A 12,765-nucleotide genomic window follows, 5' to 3' on the forward strand; every position below is an offset into this window, starting at 1 on the left:
AGCATAGACTATAAAATGGGTTGATTTACAGTGCATTGTATATAATCCCAATATCCTCATGTAAAAACCAAATATGCTCAAGGAATACTTCTTTTACTAAAGGCATGTGGGTGTCTGCTTTGACTAAGAGTTTCTATTGGAATCACTTCATTTCTAAAAAGCAATCCTTTGTGGAGGGAGAGGCGGGTTGTATTTGTGCAAAATGCTGTAAATTACTAGAATTGTGTGGCTGAGGCAAATCTGTAACATCAGCTTCAGATAATTGCTTTGAAGCTGCACTAGAGATCACGATTTGTAATTTCTGACCATGAAAGCAATGTGAAAGAATGAAACTTCTGCTACTCCACTTTTTAATGTCCCCTTTGTTGGAGGATATCGAGTAAGCACTCCTCTGTCATTTGGCATTTGAAAGTTAGAATTACATATGTCAATTAATGCCATGTACATTTGGACAGCAGTGACCAGCTAGCTGACATTTCATTCCAAATGTTAATCCAGAGTCATCTTCCTAAAATTTAGTTATGGTGTTATCAATTGCTGAATTTATTTATTTTTCTCAAATTACTTTTCAAAAGCACTCTTAAGGTTTGAAGATGTTTCTGTGGATATGTTTAATGCTTCCACATTAACATCATAGCATTCTTTTAGGAAGTAATAACTAGTTGCTGCCTGCACAAAAGAAATGGGGAGAGGAACTGCCAGACAATACACGATGTATCTATATACTGAAAGAGCAAGTGTTTTGCTGCTGTCTTCTGCCAGTTGTTCGGGGTCTTACTTTCAGCTGTCAAAAACACATTGTCTGCATTCTGCCGTAATGTGTCTCTGTAAAGGGGGACATTCTTTTTCTCATCTAGAACATCCTTGATCAGTGTTCTCGGGAACAGGAATTTAAGGCCATTCTGTTTTCCCTGTGCTACTTCCATGCATGTGTGGCTGAGCGAAGGAAATTTGGGCCTCAGGGCTGGAACAGGAGATACCCTTTTAACATTGGAGATCTCACCATTTCAGTCAATGTCTTGTACAATTACCTGGAAGCAAATTCACAGGTAGGCTGGCTGTATGTCATCAAATCATGTACAGTATGTTCTTGTGAAGTCTTCAGTTAAACATGCAATACTGAATTATCTCATTTTCTGCATCTATAATGCTCAGGTTGTTCATGTGATTTGTCCCATGCTGCTTTTGAGAACAATTACACTAAATGTCCTTTGACCTGTAGCTAGCTGGCCACTTGGAATGCCTCAGGTATCGCTGTAAGAAGGTCCTCCATTGTGAATGTGACAGGGTTCAGATTGCATTGTAGTAGGTGGTCTGTGGTTTGCTCTTCTCCACACTTGCATGTCGTGGACTCCACTTTGTATCCCTATTTTCTTAAGGTTGGCTCTGCATCTCGTGGTGCCAGAGCGCAGTCTGTTCAACACCTTCCAAGTCACCCAGTCTTCTGTGCGCCCAGGAGGGAGTCTCTCATTCAGCTATGGTGTAAGATTTTTGGATCATGTGATTTTAATATTTAATGCTTTGTCTGAATGTTTAAATTTTGTTTGTCTTATGTTTAATGGTTTTAAGTCATGGTTATATGTAGAAATTAGTTATTATCATCACTTTGTTTTATTGTATGTTGGCATTCAATCTTCACCATTAATATGTTGTAAACCGCCTTGAGTCCCTCCAGGGGTGAGAAAGGTAGTATATAAATCCAGTTTATGCAACTCCTGGAACAATTCCATCAGCGTTGCCTCCAAAAAATCCTGCAAATTTCTTGGGAAGACGGGTGGACAAATGTCAGCATGCTGGAAGAAGCAAAGAGCACCAGCATTGAAGCAATGGTCCTCCGCCATCAACTCCGCTGAACTGGCCACGTTGTCCAAATGCCTGATCACCATCTCCCAAAGCAGTTGCTCTACTCTGAACTCAAGAATGGAAAATGGAATGTTGGAAGACAGGAAAAGAGATTTAAAGATGGGCTCAAAGCGAACCTTAAAAACTGTGGCATAGACACTGAGAACTGGGAAGCCCTGGCACTTGAGCTCTCCAGCAGGAGGTCAGCTGTGACCAGCAGTGCTGTAGAATTTGAAGAGGCACGAATGGAGGGCGAAAGAGAGAAATGTGCCAAGAGGAAGGCGCATCAAGCCAACCCCGACCGGGACCACCTTCCACCTGGAAACTAATGCCCTCTCTGCGAGAGAAGATGCAGATCAAGAATAGGGCTCCACAGTCACCTACAGACCCACCGCCAGGACACCCCACTTACTCAGACAATGATGAATCATCTAAGTAAATATAATTAATAATAATAATAATAAGAAGAAGAAGAAGAAGAAGAAGAAGAAGAAGAAAAAGAAGAAGAAGAAGAAGCATGTTCTGAAAGGAGGTTTTTTTTAGAGCCTTGCATATATCCTGAACCTAATATCTGCAAGTGACTGACTTGTCTTTATGGAGAAAAAAAGTGATTGTGCACAAACTTAACTGTGCCTTCCATCTTCATAGATTTGTGTGTATTTGTGTGCATGCCATGTACTTTAATATCTTACGTATTTATATATATTGGTTTGCAGATACCCTGGGAAGATCTCCGTTACTTATTTGGAGAGATTATGTATGGTGGCCATATAACAGACGATTGGGATAGGCGACTTTGTCGTACTTATTTGGAAGAGTATATGCAACCAAATCAGGTAATAGTATCAGCATTTGCAAAAGTACAACGGTTTTCCTGAGTTAGAGCTCCCCCTACTGGAAGCTAGTACATTTTCAAACCATATGCTCTTTCCTTTTTAACTTTGCTGGAATATAGATGCCTTTATTTATAATAGCAAACATGTGAGGATAATAACAGGCAGATTTGGGGTCCACCCTCCCTTAAATTAACTATGGAAGCAACATTTACTTTGCAATGTTTACTATTACTTCACGTTAACATGCAATGAAAAGGATGGGTTCCTCTACAATAGCCTTTATATTTTAGCCTAGCGCTCTGCAACAGGTTTACTGCCAAGCATCCAATTGAAAGAGTTCTTTATTTCTTTTATGAGCTGTGGGCTGATTAATCCATTGCTTTCCCTCCCCCAGATGGTAGATCTCCGTACATGAAACAGACATACCCATTTCCTTCCTACTCACATAATACCAAAAGGCAGTGAGCCGCTGATATCTTGGTTGTGATCACAGAGATGTATTATTTTATTATATTGAAGCAAGAGTACGAAGCGATACTATCATTATTAATCATCACCTCAGCCGATGATGTGAATTGGTTCTTAGGTTTCAGCTTAGCTGGAGACTGGTAATCAAAGGATCACAGTTGTGAACCTCAAGAAAGGGGGAGTCAATCTATGGTTATGCATTAAGGTGTAGGAGCCAGGGTTGTAGTCACATCAGGGCACTTGTTTTCACTCACCGCTGCTAATGGGCACACTAGGGGTGGAGTGATCCAATGTTGGAAGTCGGTGTGTTGCTGGACTCTGCTGTCTTTGCTTCCAAATGCTGTGAATTAGCATGGCATAACAGAAACTCTGTGGGAACAAGGCCAACCCAACCCTCCACCTATTAAGATGTAGTGAGGCTATTACATTGTGCAAAAATGTCTTATACTTTTTAGCTGGTATAAAATGTACTGGCTCCTTCCTTAAACTTTGGAAAAGCTAGGGGAGTTACTCTCATCCGGTAATGTTGTATTATAACCCTATTATATTGTATCAATCTCCCTTTATATTCAGGATATAATAGTGTAGGCTCTAAGCCTGTTCATAGTCTGATGTCCCTAAGGCTGGAATTCTGTGAATAGTTTCAATGGTACTAAATCCCTTTGAATTCAGACACAGAAAAGATACAGTTGAGGTTCATTTACTTATTACTTGCTAGATGGAGGAGGGGGGGAGTGCTGCTATAATCATTTCAGAATTCTACACTTTCAATATAATTGTTCATAATGTATTTCCCAAGTTATACAATACCAAATTTGTACAGTTTGCTAGACCAGAAACACCAGTTGTTTTGATAATTAGCTCTTCCTATCACTAACAAAATCCCATGCAAAAAAAAAGTTGAAACAATACTCATTGAGTCTCCAATTTCCAGGATCCTCCAAAAGGAATTGCCATTTTCCATACTGGTTAGGATATCCTTGGAGAGGCAATCCAAAGAAGTCAATTAACTACCAGTATTTTTTTAAAAAAAAATCTCTAAAATCAGGACAGTAAATAAAAAACAGCACTCAAAAAACAGGAGAAATCCAGATAGGAAACAATCAGGGCCAGCTAACACCTCCCAACAAAGGATTCCCCAGGCAGGAAGCAGCCAAGCTTTGCAGCTGCAAGTCTATTAAATGGTATTCAACCTGGCCATTTGCAACATTTACATTTGCCTCAAGCAGAGAAGAGTTATTTCTCCCACCCTGAACATCCCACAGATGCCTACCATAGATGCAGGCGAAATGGCAGGAGAGAATGCTTCTGGAACATGGCCATATAGACAACCCAGTGAATCTAGACTGCCATGTAGTACAGTTTGGAACTGCATCATATGGCCAGTGTAGACCCTTATAATGCTGTTTAAATGCATTATATGGGTCTACACCAGGCATGGGTAAAGCTTGGCCCTCCAGGTGTTTTGGACTGCAACTCCCACAATATCTAACAAGCTGTTAGGAATTGTGGGAGTTGAAGTCCAAAACACCTGGAGGGCCAAACTTTGCCCATGCCTGGTCTACACTGATTGTATGATACAGTTTCAAACTATTATATGGCAGTGTAGGTCTAACACACATACACACAATTTGTGTTGTACTACTTATCCATTTTCCCATAGCATCCACGGGTTTTGGTATCCTGGCACCAAATCCCAGTGGATATCAAAGCCCTGTTACATTTTCATTCATTCCTTCATTTCTTTGCCTGCCCTTCTTTCTCCAACAACTGAGTCTCCAATGTATTGGAAATCGTTCCCATTCACCCCAACATAAATTAAACCCCTGGTTAATGTGTTCCTACCTGCAAATGGAAAGGGTCCATGCTGGCGGTTGGGTTGTCACTGGAGAAACGTAACTACATCATTGCGAATTGGAGCTGGAATTGGAGCCACGTCAAGAGAAAATGCATCTGGAATATGGCCATAGAACCCAGAAAACTCACAGCAACCCTCATTTTTCTAAGCTCTGCCTAAAGAACGTAACTGCAATGAATTCTGATAATACGCAATTATGAATGACTAACTCTTGAAGGCTAGCAACTCAAGTCCCAAACTAGATATGATATTCATTAATTTTTGGCATTGTTTTCTAAAACAGCCTTTATCTGGATCACATTATGGCTTAGGGAGTATTTTATTTTATGTATGCTTTATGTTTTATCCCTTTTGTTTCAAACCAAATCAGCTTCCCTGACCCCACACCTATTGAGGGTATGGGGAGAAAAGAAGAAGAAAGAGGAAAGCAAAATATGTTGGAGATTTGTAAACATATATCTAACATCATGCCCAGTAGGTTGCTCCATGCCTCGCTCTATTCATCCCAGTGGGAAAAGAGAAGAGCAAAAAAAGAAGCAGGCTTACTATTATTATGTCTACACTGGTGCTGGTAATGTGTATACCAGCCCTTAAAGCTTACCATTTGTATGCAGAGTGAAGGTTGCTTCAGTTTCTGGAATATAGAAGAAATGGTGGGTAAAAGGAGCTTGAGACATTAACAAAACAAACAAACTAAGTTCTAAAAACAGTAGCTAAGGTGGCTTTCATAACAGTAGAGTGCCCCCCCCCCCCCCCCGCCCCAACAGTTCCCTTATCCGGGCTCTGGGTTGCTGTACAGTTGAGTTGGTATTAGAAATAAAAGTGAAAAGGAAATCATACCTACTAATATGAGATGATTTGTTATGTTGCATTTGCTTGAAACAGTAGCACCCATGTTACATTGTCAACAATTAGAACCACAACCAGCTCACTCCTTGTCTGCCTTGAAAATAATCTTCCATTTGACAGCAACCCAAATTATTTTTGTCCCATACAAAGATGATGCTGTCTCCATTTTATAAGATTTCAAGATATTTACATTTCAAACACTAAGCCATAAAAGGAAGATTATAAAGGAAACATATTTACCTTTCAGTGCTCAAGCCTGTATTTAAAGTTCTTGTTTGTATTGTGATTATTTATTTATTATTATTAGTTATCTTGTTGTTCCTGTTACCATCCCCAATAGCTCTACTACTGTTGTGTTATCTTGACAGGTTGATAGGTACTTTAAACACGCAGAAATTCAGCATAATTTCGCATCCCCCAGCAGCACTTCAAAAGCATCAAATTGCATTGCGGAATATCACGCCAATACAAATAAATACATTCCCCTGTGCCTGTTGTTTTAAAAACTTGCACCAGTGCTAAATATTTGCTTAGCAGATTTTGAGATGCCGCTGAAGCAGAACTCATGAACCTACAGCAGAGCATTAAACAATTGTCATACTGTTCCATAAAGGGCCTTGTTTGGCTCACGGCAAGCCATTTGAAATAGAAATGATTATTATGAAATAGCAGTTCTATTTTATTTTATGGGAGCATATTGATTGCCAAATAGACAATGCATGTATTTTGGAAAAAGTCTAAAAGAAGAAATCTTCTCTGTTTTATTTCAAAATCCTTATGCCATTACTCGCTTTCATTTCAATAAAAGATGGCATTTTCTGAGATGCTACTGTAAATGGCTTCATTTAGTAAAATTGCCACGTGAATAATAATGTTACACCAGAGAGCAGCACTTTGTAATTTTGAAGAAATAACATTTTTTTTCTTTTCAAAAAATCCATCTCTTTACCTCTAAATGAAAATTACCTTTCTGTTATTTGCTAACAGGAGAATAACCTGTGTTTCAGTAAAATGCAGTGGAATGTCAGAATCGTTGAGATATAAAAGAGCTAATTAAAATAGCACACACATGAGATCAGTAATGTCCATTGATATAAAATGTTTTAAAAGTCTTGTCAATCTACAGAATGACTCCATAAACAGAACAATTTGATTTATGCTTAGGACAAGCTCCTTGTTCTTGACAGCAGGGAATGATTAATTGATATTTGGGGGCTTTTATTAGTTTGATAGGAAGCTGGTCCTTGCTCCTGGCTTTGTCATTCCTTCAAACCTGGATTACCAAGGTTACCACAAATACGTTGATGAAATGCTTCCTGCTGAAAGCCCAGTCCATTATGGCCTCCATCCCAATGCCGAGATTGAATTCCTGACAGCGACTTCAGATAACCTGTTTCGTACCCTGCTTGAGCTGCAGTCCCACGAATCCATCATTGGGGAAGGTGCATCACAGACGGTGGAAGAAAAAGTAAGTTTTATAGCATAAATCAGTTGGTAGATTGTTCAACAGGTGAAGTGTTGTTTGAGTAACTGGGAAAAAGAAGTGTCTCAATCTTGCTACGTACAGTGAATCTGCAATGGTGGATGTTAACCAAAGGGATGATGATGATGATGATGATGATGATGATGATGATGATTATTATTATTATTATTAGAAACACAACAAGATTAGTACACAGCAAACAATATCACTCTGCTGGTTGTTGTATTGAATCACACATCGGACACTTCCCAAGTGTCTAGGACTGTGTGATGTATTGGTGAATAATATGTGCAGATCCAAGTAGAGTGGCCTTTTGCAGCTGACAGATGGTAATTTTGTCAGTGCCTTTTATTTTTAAGTGCAGGCCAAGATCTTTAGATACCACACCCAGTGTGTCAATCACCACTAAGTCCGCCTTTACTGGCTTGTGCCAGAATCTTTGCAGTTTGATCTTTAAATCCTAGAATCATAGAATCATAGAATCAAAGAGTTGGAAGAGACCTCATGGGCCATCCAATCCACCACACTCTGGGGCAGAGAGTTCCACTGCTGAACGGCTCTCATAGTCAGGAAGTTCTTCCTCATCTTCAGATGGAATCTCCTTTCTTGTAGTTTGAAGCCATTGTTCCATTGTGTCCTTGTCTCCAGGGCATCAGAAAACAAGCTTGCTCCCTTCTCCTTGTGATTTCCTCTCACATATTTATACATGGCTATCATATCTCCTCTCACCCTTCTCTTCTTCATGCTAAACACCCAGCTCTTTAAGCCACTCCTCATAGGGCTTGTTCTCCAGACCCTTGATCATTTTAGTTGCCCTCCTTTGGACACATTCCAGCTTGTTAATATCTCTCTTGAATTGTGGTGCCCAAAATTGGACACAATATTCCAGTTGTGGTCTAACCAAAGCGGAATAGAGGGGTAGCATGACTTCCCTGGATCTAGACATGATGCTCCTATTGATGCAGGCCAAAATCCCATTGGCTTTTTTTGCCACCACATCACATTGTTGGCTCATCACATTGTTGGCTCATGTTGACTCATATTGTGTCAGCTTTTCCAGTTGTTTCTCTTCAATTCTGTGGTTGCCTTGGATTGCAACATCAATGAACCATAATTTTGTTTTTTAACACGATTGTGAGGTCAGGGATATTGTGCTCCAAAACTCTATCAGTCGGAAGTCGGAAGTCCCAGAGTAGTTTGGCATGTTCATTTTCTGTAACTATTATTATTATTATTATTATTATTATTACTATTACTACTAGTAGTAGTAGTAGTTCCTCCACCATCTATTGGATGGTCAGAACTCCATTCTGCCACTACAATGGACAGAAGCAAGCAATGTAGCTGCTGGAGTCCAGAATTGCCCCTCCAGCCCAGCCCTAAATTTTGTGTTCCATGTAGATGGGACTTAAGGGGATCTAGCCCGTTCTACTCTGTCATATAAAATCCAGATTATCTGATTTGAATTGGATTATATGATAGTGTAGACTTATTATAATGTGGAGTATCTGCTTTAATAATCTGGATTGCATGGCAGTATAGAAGGGGCCTAAGTCTCTCTACTGAGCCATGAAACCCAGTGAATAACCATGGGCAGTCACACTTTTCCAGTCTCACCTAACTCATAAGCTTGTTCTGAGGATAAAGTGAGGAAGAAGAAAGTCATGCATAGAATCGTGAGAAACATTTTATATGAATAAAAATGATATAATGTATGGCAAATGAACAAAGCTTTCAGACACAACGCAAGGTTGTGAAACGAACATCTTCTCAACCTCATCACAGACTTTTCCACTTCCTTCAAAGTCTGTAACAGTAAAGGAAATCACCCATCCAAAAACTGCCACCTGGCTTTGTGGTATATCAGTCGTTATTCTGACTTAACCATATAATATATAGCCAGGAAACCCTGAGGACAGATGCTTCAACATATTCCCATTCACATGGTCCTGTTCCCTAAAATGGAGGGCAGCTGTTTTAAAGGATGCACTTGCTGGTCTGTAAAATTATAGAATTAATTAATTAAAATACTTTCTAATGAAGGAGGAAAGGAACATTTTTCAACTGGGAAGGTGGTGTTCTGACTAGTAATCACATATAATAACTTGAAACAACCCATAAATTAGATCGGATTGTATTTCATTTATGCAAGTGTTAATAGTTTTCTCATCTATTTATAGAGTTTAACCATTTAGAATTACAGCCCTTTGTACACCAATGTGCTTTCGTTGAAATATTTTCAACAGAGGCAGTATAGGGATTTCTCTGTCTCCCTTCCCAACACAAAAGACTCTTTCCTCTACCCGTTCTTATGGAATTTGCAAAAGTCTAAGACTGTCTGAATTGCAGAATTATAGGAGTTTGGCATCACATTGAACTGCCATGGCTTAATTATATGGATTGCTGGGATTTGTAGTTTTATGAGATATTTACTTTTCTCTCTCAGAGAGCTCTGCCACAGAGCTGGATAATAATAATATAATATAATTTATTTATATTTCACCCTATATATTCCTCAAGGGGACTCAGGGCTGATTATAGTACACATATATTCCACTGAATATGTGGATTCGATATGTGGATTACACTGAAACTTCTGCTAGACCTTTCTTGTCTCTTGTAGGTAAAGCTAATATTAGATGACATACTAGAGAAGCTGCCAGAAGGATACAACATGGCTGACATTACTTCAAAAACCGCAGAACGCTCTCCATATATCCTGGTTTGCTTTCAAGAATGTGAGAGAATGAATATACTAATACATGAGATAAGACGTTCTCTTAAAGAACTGGATCTAGGTCTCAAGGTATGCCCACATCTAGTTATTCTCTACTTAGAAGTCTGGGTGTATATCAAGTATATGAATTAGAACTGCTAAATAAAAATACTGCACTTAGGCCAAATTAAGTTGTACTTAAGAGTTCATCCCTTGATCTGAACTCAATGAGGATTGAGTTACAAATGTATCTAATTCATCTATATAAATAAAATCAACTTTTTGTCTGTTCTGTCTCATGCAATACCCATTCATTTCTGCATCATGTGAAAATATTGTGAACATTTTTACCACCATTGGAAGGATGTTTGGGATGGTCTGACCTAAAATGCAGGCTATGTGGTGGCAAAACTGAAAGGAGGAAACCTGGTTTTTTTCATTAGATGTTCATAATTTTTGGAAGGTATTTTGGGATATCTATCTGACTTTCTAGTCTCATACACACTCCACAAGTTGATATCACTTTGATTTCCACAGTTCCATCCTGTGGAATCATAGGATTTTGGTAAGGGGCACTCTGTCATAGTTCTCTACTGCTTTACCCAACTAGATATCTTATTATTGCAGGCATGTCAGGTTTTTGTTTGTTTTTTGTTTGTTTGCTTTGAGAAACTGCAAGTCGTTTCTGGTGTAAGAGAATTGGTAGACATGCCTGTTAAAGTAGTATCAAAGTGTTCTATAGTACAAAAAAGGCTTTAAAAGTATAAGTTGAAATCTTGCATCGAGAAATGTATGTTGATCACATAGCTACATGTCCATCACTATGTCTCCCAATGCTACCATGAATTGATCTTATAAGCAATGCAGTCAACACTGTGTTCCCATTTCTTTAACTGGATACACTGCAGTTACATTTTCTTTGCAAATTTTCTGCCAATCATTTCCTCACCATATATCCAATAATAAGTGAATGTGCCTCCACTCATCCCACTGCTCTCCCATAATACAGAAATGACTGTTTTGATGGGGAGGACTGCACTCCTTACAATTTAGGTTGGGGGATTTTGTTTACTACATGGTCAGAGTAAACTCCAGTGACCAAAAAAGTGAGCTGTGATGCTGTAAATCCAACTTACACCCAATTGTGTTTCATTCTTACTGAATAATGTGGCAAATAATTTGAATGATTACAACTGTTTGTTACCACACCATATGTAAGTGTGGCACAACTTTTCATCAGATTTCAAAGGGATGTTTGGGATGGTGTGGGCTACAGGATGCAAGGGGCATACAAATATTTTTCAGTGATAAGTGGATATTGTGTTTGGCAGCTGATCACAAGAGCCCCCAGTGGCGCAATGGGTGAAACCCTTGTGTCAGCAGGACTGCTGACCAACAGGTCAGCAGTTCAAATCAGGGAGAGTGGGTTGATCTCCCTCTGTCAGCTCTAGCTCCCATGTGAGGACATGAGAGAAGCCTCCCACAAGGATGGTAAAACATCAAAAACTTCTGGGCATCCCCTGGGCAATGTCCTTACAGACGGCCAATTCTCTCACACCAGAAGCGACTTGCAGTTTCTCAAGTCACTACTGGCACACACACAAAAATCAAGGACCACTGAGACTGATGCACCACATGATGCTTTGTCAAGGGGCACTGAGACTGATGAACCACATGCGAAACATTTAGCAACCAATGAGATTAGTAGTCATCCTCCAAAACTGTTGAAACTGAGTGATTATTAATGATGGTTAATGATTCTCCTGAGTTAGGCTAGGTACTACATCTGGTGAAAAACAAATGCCTCTCTCTGGGACTAGTGGTGTTCAATACATTTTTGTCTCTTTACCACAATGGGAACAGTTTAATTGTGGATATGATAGATTTTGACATTACATTGAAAGCTATCAACTGTCATTGCCTTGGTTTGTCTTCAAAAGAAAACAAAGATGGTTTTCATCCAAATGGGGATGTGTAGTGCAATTCCTAGAGAGCCTGGCTAATTTAGGTCCGCTGTTTTAAAAAGTCTTTGAGACATTAAAATTCCTGCAAAGTGGAACAAGTTCATATTTTTTTTAAGCTAGTAAATCGGTCTGTTGCAGCATTTTCCAACTTGGCACTTTCCAGAAGGTTGAACACCAAACTCTTTCATCCCTCATAATTGACCATACAGACAGCAATTAATGGCTTTGTAGTCCAAAATATGTGGAGGGCATCAAGTTGTGAGAGATGCATGTACTCACTTCAATGTAGTGTTTTCACCTTCAGTAACATAATCATCACTCTACAGACTTAGTAGGTATTAAGGTCCAGCAGTAGGCCATTCTCTTAGCTTTATTCTGGAGCCATTATTTGTTGCTTGTTTAGTATTGGCTGAAATATTGACTAAAATAGCCAAGCAGGTTGCATAATAACAGCCAAGCTGCGGAGGAAAGAGAAAGATTTGGAGAATTACAAAGAGGAGTACCAATGTATTACCCTTTGCACTTCTGTACTTCAATTTAAGGTTAGAAGATGATGCTTTCTAAATGTTTTAGTATGTCCATGTTAACATTTGGAAACATACACCAATTGGGAACTGTGGTGTATTAAACAAAGGGAGGGATTTGTTTCATCCTGTCAAAATCCCTAGGACCACCATCTCCAGATCACTTTTTCCCAGGCTTACCCTTGCGCCCCCCCCCCCCCAAATGTAATCCTTTTCTAGATTGGG

The 12,765-nt window shown here is 39.3% G+C and overlaps 1 protein-coding gene across 1 annotated transcript in view; it reads left to right on the forward strand.

The window, feature by feature from the left end:
* Nucleotides 1-12,765, forward strand: part of LOC132767554 (dynein axonemal heavy chain 11-like) — a 248,650-nt gene that overhangs the window by 221,213 nt on the left and 14,672 nt on the right. The window contains exons 74-77 of the mRNA XM_060762691.2: nucleotides 858-1,049; nucleotides 2,559-2,678; nucleotides 7,079-7,321; nucleotides 9,960-10,142. Of these exons, the coding sequence (XP_060618674.2) occupies nucleotides 858-1,049; nucleotides 2,559-2,678; nucleotides 7,079-7,321; nucleotides 9,960-10,142 (738 nt within the window). The remainder of the gene's footprint in view (nucleotides 1-857; nucleotides 1,050-2,558; nucleotides 2,679-7,078; nucleotides 7,322-9,959; nucleotides 10,143-12,765) is intronic.

The sequence above is a fragment of the Anolis sagrei genome, chromosome 1 (assembly GCF_037176765.1).
Source record: "Anolis sagrei isolate rAnoSag1 chromosome 1, rAnoSag1.mat, whole genome shotgun sequence".
In the NCBI taxonomy this organism is placed as follows: domain Eukaryota; kingdom Metazoa; phylum Chordata; class Lepidosauria; order Squamata; family Dactyloidae; genus Anolis; species Anolis sagrei.